The 18,738-nt window shown below is 40.7% G+C and overlaps 1 protein-coding gene across 2 annotated transcripts in view; it reads right to left on the reverse strand.

The window, feature by feature from the left end:
- Nucleotides 1-7,138: 7,138 nt before the first annotated feature.
- The window catches only part of BEGAIN (brain enriched guanylate kinase associated), a 161,311-nt gene continuing 149,711 nt past the window's right edge, over nt 7,139-18,738 (reverse strand). For both annotated transcript variants that reach the window (XM_066321893.1, XM_066321892.1), the window contains 3 exons: nt 18,094-18,201; nt 11,815-11,898; nt 7,139-8,607 (listed from right to left, as the gene is read on the reverse strand). In XM_066321893.1, coding sequence (XP_066177990.1) covers nt 7,234-8,607; nt 11,815-11,898; nt 18,094-18,201 — 1,566 coding nt within the window. In that variant the 3' untranslated portion in view covers nt 7,139-7,233. The remainder of the gene's footprint in view (nt 8,608-11,814; nt 11,899-18,093; nt 18,202-18,738) is intronic.

The raw sequence follows: 18,738 nt of genomic DNA on the forward strand, positions 1-18,738 counted from the left end.
TTGAGTGGGAGCAACACTTTCTCTCTAAACAAAGCAGAAATTTAAAGCTCAAAATAAAGTAGTCTTAGAAGTCAGAGACAAGTGGAGTTAAGAGCTGAAGCAAGAAATCAAGTTTAATTGGTGTCATCTAGAGTGGCAAAAAGTGCATTTCATCTTCATCATCAAGAGAGAATGAAAGAAAAGCAAAAGGCAGTCCAAACCTATTTTAAATAAAATACTTGTTTTGGGTCTTTGCAAAATGTGACTTCACTGGATTTGTTGTGTTCCCACACCTCAGCTTTCTGGACTCTGAAATCTCAGTAATGAGCTGTTTACTGACATTCTTTTCAATTAAACCATTTCTCCTTGAGTAGCAAATGTTATTCTGTTAAACTGATTTCGTTTCAGGATTGTTTTTCCTACTGACATAAGTCAGGTCTTTATAGGCAGGACTGACAGCTCAAGCAAAAACCTCCATATCACTGCAGCTTGCAAAACATGTTGTGTTTTTTTTGTTTTGTTTTGTTTTGGGTTTTTTTTTTTTTTTTTTTTCCCTCTTTAAAAAGAAGTGTGGAAAAAATTCCAAAATTAGACTGAAAGAAAGTCTGTTTCTTAAAGCCTTTTCCTGGGACTTTTTCATAATGTACCCTAAAAATCAGGGGAATACAGTAAATGTTGTGACTGGAATGTTTTACTGCATTTTGTGCTGACAGAGCAATCATCCTTGCTCTGCCTCCATTCCCTTATCTATCCTTGCAGCTTGTCAGGAAAATCCAAGCTGGTTCAAAACAGCAAGATGCAAGTTCTCAGCTCAATTACATAATTTCTCTGGCAGTGTATGTATTCTCTGGGCAAAATACGGAAAAAAAAAAACAGTTTTATTGTAGACAAGCATGACTATCTTAGAAATAATTTGGCCTTTTAATGGTTTGGATGCACATATTAATTTTTGAATTTTCTCTCTTCCAGTGTTAGGTCTTTCCTTCCTTGCCTTCAGGCTATTGTGGACTCTGAAAGCACAGGTAACTGGGGATCAATCAGAAAACAATGATTCAGTTTCTGTGCTAAGGCTGAGCTTGAAAACTTGAGCTTTCATTCTTTATCTGTTGCTCAAGTTATAGCATAAGCAAAAGGCCAAGTGCCTTAAAATCTGCTAAAACTAAAATAGCTAACTCCTTACTATCTCTCTGGGATTAGGCATGTCATCTTAGTGTAACTCCCAGGGCTTTAGGGATAAGAGCATTTCCCTTATTTGTGGAGGATAAATACTGTGAAGTGTTGAAGGTCCATTGAAATAAATTGACAAATTTAAGTCTAGAGAACACAAATCTGGATTTATCTCCTTGCCAAAAATAATCCCACCAGAGTCAATACTCGTAATTTATCTGTTAGAAGTGCTGCTGCTGTTGTCCCCACTTCCTCGGGTTGGTGGCACAGTCATTTCTTGAGGTCAGAGGTTCTATGCTGTCTGGACACTCAGTGTAGGTCTTCCTCCCCATGTCCATGGCCTCCAGATTAAGAGGATTTCTACTGTAGCAATAAAAGCTCTACTTTAACAAAAAACCTCTTGAGTAAGAGCCTCCTGAAATTTATAACCCTTATGTGCTGAAGATACTTTTATTCCTTGTGATCTTTTTTTCAATGCCACATGTGAAAACCTGGAATGGGAAAGAATGCTGGCTGACATTGACATTACAACTTTAATAATTCTGGGACTTGCTGCTGTTTCTCTTCTTCTAAATCACAGAGCTGTCATTGCTCGGCTGGGTGTAGTAAATACTACAGAGCTGCTGTGGCTCTGCAGCTCGTGCATGTCTGCTCTGACTCATAAATTGCAAAGGAAAAATTGAAATGGGTGAATATATTTAAATATTCATTCATTAGAGCTGGCTTCAAAAATTAGAATTTTCCTGAATAATCACAGTTAGAGTATTAATGTATATTTATCATGATGGGTGTGTTGTTGAGGAGGTGCTTAACTCCCATTGGGGATATTTTACAGTGACATCTTGTATCAATGCATCTTGTTTTCACCCTTGTAGAGGAAGATGTTCTCCCTACTCTGGCACAGAGTAACTGTCTGCAGGGGTGATCCTTGCCTCAGAAAGAAAGGGTGGGAGGGGCTTTACCTCTCCCCACAGGTGTGGGATATGGGGCTGACCACATCCTTCAGGAGCTCCCATCTGGCAGAAAGCAGAGTACCTTTCTCTGCAGCATGAGGGCTGCAGGAGCCTGGGGAAAAGAGAGCTCAGGGGCTTGGAACAGCAGCTTTCCAAAACCTTGGTGCCTTGAACAGTAAGATGGTGTCTAAGACGTTGTGGGGTACAAAAGGATCAAAACCTTTCATTGGGTGAATATTCAAATTATTCTTTTTAGCTGCAGCTAATCAAAACCTCTCAATCATTAAAATACAGTAAAAAGAAAATACCAAAGAGAAAATAATGTGCTGGAATGAATGACAGGTTGTTAAAGAATGACTGAATCACCAGAATTGTTTTCAACAATGAAGTTTGTTTTCAAAGACATGGAGGAAAGATTGGGAAAACAATGAGAAAGTCTGGTAATGTTGATATAAGACTGTGTAGACAAGGTGCCATGGTTTGGTGCATGCTGGTCAGCATGTCTGGTCATTAGAAGCTGCTCTAATCTCTGTAGTCCTCTCCTTCCCTGACCTGCACTATTGTACAGGGGCTTGGAACAGCTCACTGTTCATATCAAAATGTTCTGGTGTGCAGCAGTAGAAAGGTGAGGAGGATGTTCCTTGAAGAGAACAAGAAGCAGTTAGTATTCTGAAAGGATTGTCTTCCAAGAGAAAAAGTCCTGAGAGGACTACATCTACACAATTTAAGCAATATTTAAGGAGACATACAATAATAGTCTTTAAAGATTACAAGGTTGCAAACATGAACGGGGTATAAGATTTTTACATAAAAGTCCAAAGGATGGCAATTAGTACTTTAAAATTAAACAAGGGAAAATTAATCTAAGGAGCTGCACAATCATGCTCTGTAATAGATTACGGAGTGAAAATTCTTTTTAATTAAAGTGCTGGAAGGGGAAAGGCTTAGTTTGATTAATTTCCTAGTTTGGTTGAAGAAGTTAGAAACTGTTGAGTTGAAAATTACCTGTATTATGGCTTGCTATGATTTAAACTTAAAAATTTTAGCTATTTCTAGACTTCTAAAAAGTTTAACAAAAGTCACCTGCATTATTCATAATTATTGAGATTTTGCACCTTTTTTAAGAATAATTGGGAGTGAGAGAGCATCTCAAAAGTGCATTTTCTTTCCAAGATTTCATAACAGTTTTGCACTGTTATTCCTGGTGAATTATAACCCATATCCCTAGTAACATTTTTTGTGTTCTTGTCTGTTTTGATATGTGATACAATATCCCTAACTCTGATCTTTTTCAGTCTCCTTTGTTTTCTCCCTGATCAGTGTTCTGTGTCATATTCATTCTGCTTTTGGTTTTCATCATTAAAATGACATTTTTTATCCTCTGCTTCACTGCACTGTTGGGGACTTGCCACTTCTTTCACTCACCCTTCCTATTCTTACTCATGGCGAATGAAATAATAAATCAAATCAAAATTCCTGCCAGAGTTACCTACAAATCCTGCATATGAATTTTGATTTGGAAAAGTAAGGTTTTGTAGCAGCATGGAGTCACCTTGGCATTCTTATAATTCTTAAGAGAAAATTGAACAATTATGTCCTTGGAAAAAGGTATTTCATGGCAAATTCTCAACCACTGGAGTGGAGGGGCCTGTGGCACTTTGGCTGAAGATCTCTTGTTTTGCTTTCTGGAGACACTTGTCATTAAATGAACATAAGACTAGAATTTATCAAACCACATAATCTTGAATGAAAAAGGGAACTCAGCTCTTCTGAGAAGGATCTTTCTGGTGCTGCTCTCTGTCAGAAATGACCTACAGAAGGTAAGTGCTCTGAGGAACGTGGTGGCAGACAGACCTACTACCTCTTTTATCTGGGTTCAGATTTATTCTCTGCTTTTGTTTCTTTTCAACAAGGTTCAATCTCCTAAAATCTCCATGACTCTAAGTCTGTACAAACAGGTTGTCTGATGGCACAGCAGAACTCTATTGGCTCTTTTCAGTATCTACAATGACATAATCCAAAACTCATCATGATTTTTCTGAATTACTTCCTCCTGGTGTGAAAACTGAAGGCAAGCAAAAAATTAAGACACTACCACAAAGAAAATTTGAATAGATTGTGAAAACATCTATCATCTTTCTGTCCTAATGTTTCAGATCTCTCTCTGTGGTTGTCTCAATGAATCTAAATTTATTGCGACAAAGTGAAAACCAAAATCTCAGGAATGAACCCTTCGTTATAATCTTTCAAAGTTATATTTTAATTAAACTAAACCATAGTATATCTGTAAATCTGAGAAAATGTTGGTGAATTATTGAAACTTTTTCTCATGTTTATAGGAAATTAGCAGACTTACCATCAGTTTTTCTAATTAAGGAGAAATCTAAATCAACACATTAAAACAGAAGGACTTTTATAGCCATTTTGATTGGTTCAGTTGAAATTAATTACAGGGTAATATATTGTTCTGTAACAGAATTCATTACAGAAAAATGTTACAAGGTTATAGGCTATTTGACAAAAAAAAACCACCCTGTACTAATTGGCTGAAAAGGCTGGGTTTAATCTATGTATTGGTGCACATAAAACTGAGAAAAAGAGTTAAGTGAAGCATAGAAGCAGACTTTGAAACTGCAGTAGTATGAAAGAATATAATAGAACAGGATATTAAATAATCAGAGAGAAAATATCTAGAAGAAATGTAATTTTGTGTAATTGCCAAAGTAGCACTTTAGGTCAAATAATGAACAATATTATAAAAGGATTAGTATGACACTGTGTTCCAGTTCATAAATGACACAATTTACTCTTCCATAGCTTAGATATTTTCTTAGGTGAGGTAACAGTAAATTTTCACCTCTTCCATACAAATCCTTATATTCATTGACCAGAGAAACTAATGTATTGCCTTAGGGATTGTCTAAATTTTATATACCTGAATGAGTCAACAGTGAGGTTTTTTTCACATTTGTTTTCTATCTTGGTGTTTCGAAGGGGAAATAACAGCTCTTCTGGATCTCCAAGTCAATTTACTGCAGGTCACATCCTGCCATAAGTAGCTTTTGGCCTTTGGAAACCTTTACTGTATGTGTTTATTATCGACTTCATGGAATTATTTGCAGCCTGCCCTACCTCTCACACTCACTGTGAGCAAGTTTGGGAGCATAAAGTTACAAGGCATGTGACAGTTTTGTACTGAAATGAGCACCACTTTGGAGCTATCTCATGCCTTACCTGTGTGATATTTTTTGCTACCATTATTCTCCACGGTGCTGCCACAGACCCTGGAGGAACTGCAGGGACTTAATGCCCGATATTCCAAAGAGCACAGCAAGTACTTGCACATCAGTAATAGTCAAATTTTTATATTATACATGAAGGAAATTGAGAGCAATGGGAGTTATTCATGCCAAGTGCATTGAATCTGTGGCCCCATGTCTGAAGATTATGTGGGAAATGAACATTTCTGTAGTCCTGGTTCATAGTTAGTTGCCAGGTAACTGCTTTCAGAGAATCAGCAGAAAAAGTATATTTTCTTAATACCTATTGAGTAGATCATTATTTTAGCTTAACAAGGAGCTAGTTTATATTTCCACAGGGATCCCAGTGATTACTGATTACCACATATCGCACTAAGCAAGGTCTTCCTCCATACATGAGCTGTCAAGAGTCAATATTTTAAGTATAGGATATATGAACATGACTTAAAATAATTATCAAATATTTATTGCTGTATTCTACCTCTTACGAACAGGAATACAGAAGCCAGGAAGAAAATCCACAGGATTTACCTTTCTCTCCTTTTTGTTTTTATCCTCCTCTTGTTTTGCTCTCTCCTTTTTCCTCTTGTCCCAGTTGTACACTCCATAATGGTGAAATGGTGAGAAACAGAAAAATTGCTGGAGGAAAAGCCAAAAGTACAGGTGAAAATACATCTTCTCGGACTCAGGAGTAAAGGCTACAGGTGGCCAGACTTTCCTTAGGCTTTAGAAAAATCACTGTTAGAAATACCAAACTGCATATGAAGAAAGGCCAGCTGTGGAATGTAACAGTCTTAAAGGCGTAAGAGATTGTGTCAAGCATGTGAGTAGTAGAGAAGGACCTTACATCACTGGTTTTTGAGTAATTTTCTGTTTTCATTCAGTATGCAGAACAAGGTCTATTGGACTCGAAACTGTGGATAAACATTTTTTTTTTCCTTGCTTACTTTCAGCTTCTCATCCTCCCACACTCAGAGGCCATGGGCTGTGAACCAGTTTTCTCTGGAGCTTACAGAAAAACAGAGACACCTTTAGAAAAAAATCCAGATGAGGAGCTTTAATCATTAACTTTCTTTGGACTGATGCCCCTTAGAGCAATTCCATGTTCCATTGAATGAAGGGAAAAACAACCCCAAAATATATCCACTGGTGTCTTTTATTAAGTTATGCAAAATACAGTATTAATTATGACACTGCATGCATTTTAGACAATATAAATGCAAGCCTACAGAAAATGTGACAAAGAAACCCTCAATTACTTTTGAGGTAGTATACAAGGAGAAATAGGAAAGCAGAAACACAGTGGATTAAAAGAACAAAATATTAGTATCACTTTGTGCATACATTAGTCACTCATAAATACATTTGTATGAAATAACTTAAGATACAATTCCATTCTTGTTGAAAAATATACTTCTTCAAATTCATCATCCTTGTTTGTTTTGATTTCACATGACATTTTATGGTATTCTATCAGGTGGGTTTATTTTATTTGTCACTGCCATCATGATTTTACCCTTTTCTTCCAAGAATTTAGGCACAGATGGCCTCATGCAAAAAAATAAATAAGAAACCTGCTTGAAGGGAAAAGAATTCTGCTCAAATAGCTTAGGATAGTCTAATAAATACATTTTTGTTTATAAAAATATTTCAGGTTTATAAAAGAGGGGAGGGGATAGTCTCCCATGTGGAAAGGATGTCAAGTGAAAAGTGCTGTATAACGTTTTTGAAGAGATTTTTTTTTAAACATATAGTACCATTATGAATATATATTTTATAATAATCCTGTTTCTCAGAACCTTATTGTTCACTAGAAGTATCAAATGCTGCTTTCCTCCTTTTGTTTGCTGTCTTATTGCCTTTTGGGGAGATGCCTAGTTCAGAAGGGTTCCGTATAGCTGTGCTTTTGTAAGGCTGTCCTTCCGACTCAGACCAGTGCTCCCAGTCCGCTGGAACTGCGGCTGTTTGCTGTGGACACCCGAATGGCTCCCTTGATCCATGGAAGACTGGTGGATTTCTGAAGCCTCCACTGAGCTCTGATTGAGTGACTCAGCTGAGCTGTTGGGGCTCACGTCCACATATTCTCTTTTCAATACTGGGCTGTTCTCAATGTTTTTGCTACTGCATAACTGGACGGTGATCCTTTCGTTTTTTTGGTCTCTTGATTCTTTTGTTTTGTAACCGGGCAATTTGTCCTGTTTACAGCTCGTGTTGATGTCAATGTTCAGGCCACTGTCTGTTCTCAGGAAGCAAGAATCCACAAGTCTGCTTTGGCAGATGTCATCTCCCTCTGAGCAGCTGTCTGCTTTGTAACTGGCATAGATGGGGCTTGTTCGACTGTCCCCCTTCTTGATGGGACTGCTGTAGTACTGCTCTGAGAAACTGCAGGGCGACAGCCTGCCAGCGTTCCTGTAGGAGTATGCTCCAATGTCCTCCACGCTCAGCTGCCTCCATCGCCCCGGCAAGTCTTCTTCTGAAAGGTGGGTGCTCCTGCACTCATTCCTCATTTTCTGGTTTGCTAGAGCCTGCTGTGGTGTTATGGCTGAGAAATGAAAAGGTTCGTTTGCATATGGAGGCAGAGTCCTGGTGAAAGTGGGCGAGTTCTCGTTGTCGTCGGCGAGCTCCATGTGCTGCGCCGGTTTGGCCTTGGCAAACCTGGGGCTTCCCTGGTGCTCGTAACCCGCCGGTGACTTCCTCTCAAACAGCTCCTCTCGGTTGCTCATGTAGATGGCCTGCTGGGAGGCTGTCAGAGTGTTGGCTTGGGCATTCTCCTTCTCCTCAGACGTGACGCTGAAGCTGGAGTAGGAGCTGGAGGTTGGCAGAGAGGTAATGTACTCTGGGAAGGCTTCGTGGGAGAAGCTGGAATGGAAACCATCTTCTTCGACGGTGCTGTCCGTGGAGTTTTGGGAGCGCAGGAACCCCACGTCTTTCACCTGCGTGTCCACACTCTGCCTCCTCTCCCTCCTCCTCTCCTCGGGGCAGTAAAGGGCCGTGTCACTGCAGTAGATGTCGGACTTGTACTGGGGTCTTTGTCCGACTTTTCCAGCAGACTCCTGAAAATTGAGATCCCTCGTAGATGGGCTTGACAAGTGTGAGGACAAGCTGGTTGGGTCTGGTTTTTCCAGTACTTTGGCAATGACGCAAGTGGGTATGGTATCAGCATAAGAGGTGTGGCACAAGGGGACAGAAAGGCTGCACCCATGTTTTTCCAGGTGGATGCTGACTCTTTCCTGAAAGTCAGTTGGCAACTGCAATGTAAAGACATGGCAAGGAGAAAGGAGAAAAGGGTACGTGTCAATAGAGGTGTCAGATGAGTGCTGTTTATGACATCATACCATACCTGGTTCTTTGGCTTATGTGATGGCCACAATCTCTGCATTTCTGGGAACAAATATAATCAAATTACTTTTGTTTGTTTACTTAACATTTGTGCATCTTCATCTGCTTTTGCTCATGGATAACACTGTGAAACTGAAATGCTTCTTTCCAGATTATATCAGGGTGAATAGCAATGATCACAGAATTGCTCGGGTCAGAAGAGGCCTCTACGCTCATCAAGTCCAGCCATTAACCCAGCACTTCCAGGTTTATTTTACTGATGTAAATAAAAGATGTAGTAAACAACAATCTTAAAAAGGCAGGTAGGGAATTACAGCCTACAGCAACACTTTTCAGACTATTTGCTTGGGTCTGATTTGCAGTTGGAGTGTGGGTGTACAGAGGTCTCTGCAGGGGTGAGGAAGGAGGAAAAGATCAGATTTATTCTATTCTTCTTTTGCCTTTCCTCGAGCTCATCTTGCCTACAACCCCATGCCAAATTGGCTCCTGCCCTCCAGCATCACATTTGATAAACAATGCTGTTTGAAGATGCAGAAAAGCTGACTGACACTTATAGAAGTAGTACTGGCTGCTGTGACAGGATTATTCCTGAGCTGGGAAGAAGCAGATCAAACTGACTTCCTTGCCCCTTCAGTTGGACACTACTTGTCAGATCAAGCATCCACATAAGCCTCAACATGTCCTAACTCACTCACAGAAATGAGCACTAAGACCTGAATCCACATTGTGATTCCTGTGACAGAATTAATCAATGTCTGTTATGTATCAGAAATCATACAGGCTATTTTTTTAGATGGCCAGGATCAGGGCTGTGGATGGTGGTTTCACCTGCCATTCTGTCATGCGGACCAGAAGAGAGAGAGATGACATTCCTTGATGAAGCCTACTCAGGTATCACCAAGCATGCTTTCTTGTCATATTTTATCTGCCTTGCTCGCTTCAGATCTCTATCAATGATCAGACAGCAATATGAGAGAGGTTGTCTCTCAGTATTTCTTGCTGGAAATCAGAATTCATGTTTGGAATAAGTTTTGAGTTTGTGATAGCTCCTTTGATATTCATGTTGATTTATGCCCCTTGGGAATTTATCCCTTCAGTGCTGGGCTGAACTCTGATTTACTCAGCACTTTCTTTTTATAACTAGAAATCAAGTTCCTCTTTACAAAATAATCAGTGGTTAACCTTATGACCTTAGCAATCCCGCTTCCTCCTTAAATTTGTTCTTCTAGAGGAGAGAACACTACAAATACCTGTGGTTGTTCCTTTCCCCTTTATTTTTGGCAAAGGAAATTTGAGGTGCCTGCTCTTTGTCATGGCCTCACATTTTGTAAGATATGGAGATTCTCTTTTAGCTTAATTGGGAAGTTTTTAAAGCTGATTTAATCCCCAAACCTCACTGTGTTCAGAATACAGCATGCAGTGAAATGGCATTCTTGTTATTTGTAGTAGGACGAGTGTTTTTTCAACCAATGCACCTTCCAGGATATTTTGGATTAATCATTATGTTGCTAATTAACTCATATGTCTTCCATTGGAAATAAATGATATTGCCAGTCTGCTGGCAGACAGCAGCATTAGTCATAGCAAGTACAGATGCAACAAAAATTGAATAAGCAGGTTGTAAAATAGGCCTGGTGTAAATCGCCATAGAAATGAGAAAAAGAAATACAGTTAATTTAATGTGAAAATGCTGTATGGGACAGCTCTTATTTTAGTATCCTGTAGCACCACTGTTTGAACTATTTTATATATGTTATTAAGATTATGAAATGTGTTTAAAAAACCATTATTTTGTGGGCACTGGAAAATGAAATTACTAAAATGATACTGTTATCATGTTACTACATTGTACTACAGTTTAGGTTTCTGGATAATATTTCTGATAATATTTTATCAGGCAATATTTACATTTGTAAAGAATTTATTGGCTGTGACAGCACATTCACACTTGCTAAATTAATAAATGCTTGGACTTATGAGTGGAGACTGCCAATTTAACTGAGTATATGACATTCTGGGAAACTGTGGGGAGATCTCACATCTGTGATGGTTTTCTGCAAATAAAGAATTAATGCTTTTAAGTCCTAATTAGAACAGGTAGGGTGCTTTCAAGTGTAAGTAATCTCATGATAATTCGTCGATACAATTTACTAAGGGAAAACAGTTAACAGAAAAAAAAAAAAGCAGGACAATGATAATTTGGAAGTTAATTTGGAAGTTCTGTGTCTGTTCCATAAAATCATTGCCTGTTGGCCAGAAGAATCTTGCTTCATCTTTATTTACCAGGGTTGTTCAGTGCTCTGAACCCATCTACTAACTCAGAGATGGTTTGTATATTCCAAATTTAATTTTGCAATATTCCATTGCAGAATTGCACAAGAGAGGCCATTTGGGGGGATGCTGACCTGATGGGACTGATGAAGGAAAGGCTATTCTCTGTAACCTTCACTGAAGCAATATATGTGAGGAAGGTACTATTGCTTTGTGTAGGGCCTGGATCCCTAAAGAACTGTCTTATTTACTAAGATAATATTTACCTCCCCTTTAAGGAACCTATTTCTCAAGCCTCGTTTCCTTGGAAGCGAGGATTATTAATTAAAGTTTACACCTTGGAAATCAATCATTCGGTGTTCTGGTTTCTTTAGAAAAAGATATTTGTTCTGGCAGTCCATTTTAAAATTCAAGTTTGGAAACTAGCTGGACTGGAAAATAGCTTCAGGAGGAAAATTGATTATATCAGAATCTCTGACGCCTGTAACTTGTCATTTCCCGTCTCTCACCCCACTGCTCCTGCACAACATTTTGCATTCTGGAGTTCACAGCACTTAGTGTTGCTAAAACCTTTGTTTTACAGGCAATCAGTGGAGGCCCGTTCTGCTGGCTAGGAGAGATTTGGGGAAAGAGAGTATCTTCAAGTTCCACCATGGGCTGTCATTTTGTCAGCACCTCCCTTGACTGCACAAACACCAGCAGGTGCACAAGGCCTCCTGTGGCTTAAAGGAGGGTGTGTGGAGGAATAAAAGCCTTAAGGGCAAACAAATTCTGGAACTGATACATGCAAAATAAGCTGTTTTCCATATAATATTTATCTCATCGAACAAGTTTTCTCACATTACCTCTGAAAGTTTATGTGCCCTGTCATAGTTCTTGCTGCACTGGAGAAGCTGAGCAGCTAAATTGCAGTCCTTCCTGTAGAGCTCCTGGAAAAAAACAAAAAAATAATCTCTTCTTTAAAGTCTGCAATGCTCTCGTGGCTTTCAGCCTTTCTCCCATGCCTGATCAATCTCTTCAAAATTCACTTTGGGGAGATTTGGAGCATACTTTAATTTCTAAACAAATTAAGATGCTTTGTTGTTTCTTGCACAAACCAGAGATATTTCCCCCTTTGCTCTGTGAGAGCTGATAAAATTACTAAGAATAAACTTTTGAGACCTGCTACAACAGAACAGCAATCTGCATTTCAGAAGATGGATATTTACCATTAAGAACTGAATTTTATACTGTTAACATGTATGGTACTGTGAAGGCTATAAAGCCATGATCTTTAAAGCAAAACCAAATTTTTTTTACTGAGTATTATCCAGATCAGTAATAAAATACTACTTTAGAAAGTGCTAAAATAATCTTATGAGACTGTGGGAGAAATTTATTACAGAAATACACATTGTGTTGGTTTTTTAGAACGGGAGACTCTTTCTCCTTTTGATATTTCTTGATCGTTCCTGGCTCCTTTAATATCTTGTAGAATGCTGCTATAGAAATATATTAAATCTCACTGCAAATATTTGATGTTGCAGAACAGAATATTTTCACTGGGCAAGAAATTACCATGAGAATTCCACACAGGGAAGGAGAGAATTTAAGCAAGCTTCTTATACTATCTTTGTATTGAATGTCTCCAACAGCCTGTTTAATGGGAAAATTCAGCACACAGACTTGCCCTTCACCTAAATTTAATTTAGCACACATGACTGTGTAACTGTATCCTTCAACCACTATCTCTGGCTCCCTGAAGGTAAGAGTAGTATTTTATTCTTCCTTTTCCTTATCTAGTTGCATTAAAACCAAGATTGGCTTCAGAAACTGACTTTATAGGTGGGCAGAGATGAGATATACAAGGCATAAAAAGTGCTATGTACACTGGGCTGTGTTAGTCAGTAAAAATTAGTATGTGTTTATAGACAAAAGGTGTGGAATACTGATACAATTGGATTTTCTCCAATGTTAATGTTATATTTTTATTGCATGCCGATTTTAATGGCTCCATTAATTCTCTTAAAAACTGATAAAGAACTTTTCTGTGAAAAAGATGTTTCCTCTGCTTTAAAATACCATTTTAAGGTATTTTATAATAAGAGATGCAACAAGATGTTCTTGTGAATCTTTGAACGATGACCATAGTTTTCCTGTGAACATTGGTTCATTTACCTTCATATTGAAGGACCTTTTGGACACTTTGATTTTGCGATTTTTTCTTTATCTTTGTGAGATTTTATACATGCCCCTTCTGCCTCAAGTGTACTGGGGAGACATTCATGTCGGTCTAAAATTTTATATTAGGACACACTATTTTCATTCCTGAAAAAGAGCCCAATAATTCAATTTAGAAGTAAAATCTGTTGCACACGCATGTGATTTTAATATGTTGCATGCACATTAAACCAAATATATATTGCTGCACAATGTATAGCACAGACAGGTACCCTGAGTCCCATATGGCATTTCCAGGCACACAAAAATGATATCTCTCCAGAACCTAATCCTTTCTTCAAAAGCTCTGTGCCTCTCTTTCTGCGCAGCGGTTGTCATGGAGAGGACGAAAAGCATTTCTGACACTTTATTTTTAGCAGCTTTAAAAATTACTACAGAAAAATTACATGTGAGCTACATGTGCCACGTGTACTTTGTTCTCAACCTGGTGGGCCAAGCCGTGTGACTGGAGTGACTTTCCCTGCTTTAATATTTGCCTGAATGGAAACCAGCCATATCTGTGGCAACTAGAACAACAACTGGCAATTAATGCTAGAAGTGTTTCCCACAGTTTAAAATATGGGGTTTTTTTGTATCGAAAGCATCGTTTTACATTTCTGTCAGAAGAGAGAGGGGAAATATAATTGAAGAAAAGCATATTGCTAAGACAAAATCATTCTCCCCATGTAGGATTCTTCAGTTTGTCACTTCTGTAGTTATTAGGTATAATATTAGTGGTTTGTTTTGTAGTCCTTTATTTTAAAATTTGGAACAGAAGCTTTACTTTTATTAGTGATACTACACATAATCATAGATTATCCTGAGCTGGAAGAGACTCTGTCATGGGTTGAAAGAGCATCGCCCTGCTAGGACCTTAGAATTCTCTGGAAAGGACAGGGACCTACGGAGGGGCAGGTTTTGGACTGACATGCAGTTCTGACCACTCAGAAAATGGAAAGGCGACTTTGGTAAACCCATAAAAAGCTTAAATACTTCATAAAAGCTGAAGCTGGGTTGGAGATTTCTCTCTTTCCCAGCCGTCCGGCGAGCAGGTAGCGCATGGAGCAGCTGAGGGGAGCCCGGCTCAGGTCCTGGCTGCCCTCAGAGTGGCCGGGGCTGGCCGGGAGCCCAGAGCCCACAGAGGAGACAGGGCTGCAGGGTGTCCGGGAGCCCAGAGCCCACAGAGGAGACAGGGCTGCAGGGTGTCCGGGACCGCAGAGCCCACAGAGGAGACAGGGCTGCAGGGTGTCCGGGTCTCCAGAGCCCACAGAGGAGACAGGGCTGCAGGGTGTCCGGGTCTCCAGAGCCCACAGAGGAGACAGGGCTGCAGGGTGTTAGGACTCCAGAGCACACAGAGGAGACAGGGCTGCAGGGTGTCCGGGTCTCCAGAGCACACAGAGGAGACAGGGCTGCAGGGTGTTAGGACTCCAGAGCCCACAGAGGAGACAGGGCTGCAGGGTGTTAGGACTCCAGAGCCCACAGAGGAGACAGGGCTGCAGGGTGTTAGGACTCCAGAGCCCACAGAGGAGACAGGGCTGCAGGGTGTTAGGACTCCAGAGCACACAGAGGAGACAGGGCTGCAGGGTGTCCGGGTCTCCAGAGCACACAGAGGAGACAGGGCTGCAGGGTGTTAGGACTCCAGAGCCCACAGAGGAGACAGGGCTGCAGGGTGTTAGGACTCCAGAGCCCACAGAGGAGACAGGGCTGCAGGGTGTTAGGACTCCAGAGCCCACAGAGGAGACAGGGCTGCAGGGTGTCCGGGTCTCCAGAGCCCACAGAGGAGACAGGGCTGCAGGGTGTTAGGACTCCAGAGCCCACAGAGGAGACAGGGCTGCAGGGTGTCCGGGTCTCCAGAGCTCACAGAGGAGACAGGGCTGCAGGGTGTTAGGACTCCAGAGCCCACAGAGGAGACAGGGCTGCAGGGTGTCCGGGTCTCCAGAGCTCACAGAGGAGACAGGGCTGCAGGGTGTCCGGGTCTCCAGAGCCCACAGAGGAGACAGGGCTGCAGGGTGTCCGGGTCTCCAGAGCACACAGAGGAGACAGGGCTGCAGGGTGTCCGGGAGCCCAGAGCCCACAGAGGAGACAGGGCTGCAGGGTGTTAGGACTCCAGAGCCCACAGAGGAGACAGGGCTGCAGGGTGTCCGGGTCTCCAGAGCCCACAGAGGAGGCCGGGCTGCAGGCCGGCAGGGTGTCCGGGTGTCCGGGGCAGCGCCGGCGATCAGGGTGGGTCATGGCAGGACCAAGCCCCGGTCCCCTGGCTGCTGCACCCCTGGCCCGAGGGAGGGTAGGATCTCTCCCCCCACCTGTGCTGGGCCTTACAGAGCAGCTGCGAGTGGCTGGTGCCCTCAGATTGAGGGATGGAAGAGAATGTATCCATCAGCCTCCCCCCTACAGCGTGGCTTTGGAACATTTGCCGCTGCAGAGATCACCTGACTAACGGAGGCCTGGGCACGCTTTAAGTCTTTCCTGGCACAGATTGAGACTTTAAACCCTAACCCCTCTCGGAGATGAGAGAAAAGGGTAAGTTGGAGACATGTAAAGGGACAATATGGAGATGTCAAAGTCAGTAAAGGAAGAGTGACTTTTTAAATTACAGAGATTATGAGTTGCCTTGGTTCTAGGCTGAAAATCTGCTATAGATTATGGTAACAGGATAATCTTTTAAATCGTAGACAATATAGATTGGGGAGATGATTTGTGGATTTGAGCAAAGGTATGTGATGAACTGAGTTAATATTGATTTAGCAGCTATGATTTTTTGTGACCCCCATGAGAGGCTGAACAGAGAGAGATGAGAAGAAGCCCTCTACCAGTGAAGAACTGAGAAGATATTTCTGTTCCCTGAGTTGAAAAAAGATCCTTTGCTTTTTTGGAAACAGCTCATTTTTAAAAGGTACCACCCCAGTCTGTGAGTCTAGGGCCCATATGTAGTCATAGGAAAGGCTACTTGATATGGGAAGTTCCACAACTGCAGAATCTCCTGGGCAGCCTTCTTTTGTGTGAGTTGGAAGCCACAAGCAGACTGTTTCTCTTGTGGAAATTTACCAAACAACAGGAGTGACTTCTCTCTTTCAAAGACTGAATGAAAGACTGTTTTATAAGTGGTACTGACCTGGAGTTCTCAGTTCTGCCTCTTTACATTGTTTGTAGAAAACAAACAGTTTGTAGAGGGAGAAAGTGTTTTTTTGAAATTAATTTGTATTGTGTTTTTTTTTTCTTTTCTTATTTTCTTCTCTTAGTGTATGTGAATAAAACCTACCTGTGTTTACTTCTAAGTTGAGCCTGCTTTTGCCTTTTTCTCCCAAAATCCTATCTCCCAGTTAGCAAACAAATTCTGCAAATGTAAAACCACCACAGACTCACTAGGATCATCAAGTCCAGCTGTTGGCCCTGCACAGGACCACCCCCAAGAGTCACACCGTGTGAGTGAGAGCATTGTCCAAACACTTCTTGAACTCTGTCAGGCTTGGGGCTCTGACCACTGCCCTGGAGAGCCTGTTCCAGTACCACCCTCTGGATAAAGAACTTCTTCCTGATATCCAACCTAAAACTCCCTGACTTAATTTAATGCAATTTTCTCAAGTCCTGTGGGGGCAGAACTTTGTCCATGAACTAACCTCGAGGCTCAAGCAGTGGTACTGTTATTTGAGGCCTCTGGACCATATTCTAATGCTCACAGTAAAACTATGAATACTGAAAACACTTCAAATGGAGTTAAAACATGACTCCATGAAGTAGTATAAATGCATGCATACTTAAATGGAGAGTTCTGCATTTTTTCCCACCTCTATTTTAAATAAGAAATAACCACTGATTTCAGCTGAATTAGCCTGGAGGTACACCTGCACTTCCAAAACCTGGATGTAGGCCATTACTTTTACCACACTCCATTACTTATAGCTGTTAGAGTTATGAAGTAACTCTTCTTTCTACACAACTTCTGTGAAAGTGAGGGGTCAGATTGGGAACTTTCTTATTTCGGTTGAAAAGCTGTTAATTGCACAGGCAGAGTTCACATCAACAGGCATTTTAATGAGATCAAATGCTCCCAGCTATGATTAAGAGTTCATGTGAAATATGGGAAGATTGAACATAAGATGCTGGAAAATAAATGCTAACAGAAACATGTCTTCTGTAGATGAATTTTTTATTAAATGTGGAAGGAATGGCGCAATAATGAACTAAATGCCTGCAATATTCCTCTCTTTGCTGTCTTTGTAGGTTTGTCTCAGGAAGGATTTAATGAGCTTGTTGCCAGCTGCACTACTCACACCATTTTTCAGCAGTGTTTAATGAGATGGAGGGTGACAAGTGCCAGAGATGTTCCCTGTTTTGTCCCTCACAGAGATAGGTACAATTTTACACATGAACAATTGCTGGGGAAAGCCTGGCTCTTACTCCCTGCAGGAGTGGTCTGAGTGACCAGGCTGGGTCAGTCCTGCCTTCTGCTAGCACGGCTTGCTTGTGCTGAGCTTTTTGATGAGCAAAGACCAAAAGATCAAAGAATTGCAGGAAATGTAGGGCTCCACACTGTGCTTAAAATCATTCCAATGAGTCCACATGTGTCCCTGCGACAGCTCTGACCATATTCTTGCACCAGTTTGCTGTACTGGCAAAATCAATGTGGGAATATTGCCATTTCTTGGAATATTATTTCATCAGTTTCAGGCTGGACATAAGGAAAAAAATATCAATGAAACATCTTACCACAACCTTATAGCTTAAGAATAGCTGGATTTACAAAATGATGGGAACAATCAAACAAACATAAATTTTAACTGTTGAGGTAACAAGTTACGTTTTTTACAAAGGTAAAATATTATTCTATATTATTCTATTCCATTTTACTTCATGGGAAGTCCAAGACCTAACTTGTTTCTGAATATAATCTCAAAATTAACACAGTTGTGTAATTAAATACTTACATTGTCTTCTGACAACTTATCTATTGTCACCTTGGCTTCTATTAGGTGATTATTGAGTGCAATTATTTCATGGCTCAAAGCCCGTTTTTCCTCTTCGTAATGTTGACCCTGTGTAGAAAATGGAGTAGTCAGTGTTTTTCTGCTGTCAGAATGTTTCAGATAAAGGCCCACAGGTTGATGTCATTATCAAATCCAGAGAAAAACACAACAGACTAAAACGTCTTTTTTCTTTCTTCCTGCCCCCCTTATTTATTTTCTCCATTATTTTGCTATTTGTACTTGGGAGATGAGGTAAAGTCCTTCAGAAATATGGATTGAGTTCAGATTAGGAACTCAGACTGAGTTCAGATTAGGAACCTTCACAAAAGGCTCTAGTTAGCCTGTTCAAAACCATCGCATTGAGCATCAATCAGTAAATCCCTTCTTAGTCACAGGACACGGTCTCTAACATGGAAGGGACTGGAGCTGCTCTTTTACCACAGGAATGTTTCACTTATGCTATTATTTCCCACCCTCAAAAGGAAGGAAGAACAATATTTAAAAGGAAAAGCAGTTATATTTGAGCCAATTTCATTTTAGCTGTTGACTGTTCTGGCTGATTTAAAAGCCCTGATTAAGGTTGTTCATTTCTCATGGTGAATGTTT

Source organism: Sylvia atricapilla, chromosome 6 (genome assembly GCF_009819655.1).
Source record: "Sylvia atricapilla isolate bSylAtr1 chromosome 6, bSylAtr1.pri, whole genome shotgun sequence".
NCBI lineage: Eukaryota > Metazoa > Chordata > Aves > Passeriformes > Sylviidae > Sylvia > Sylvia atricapilla.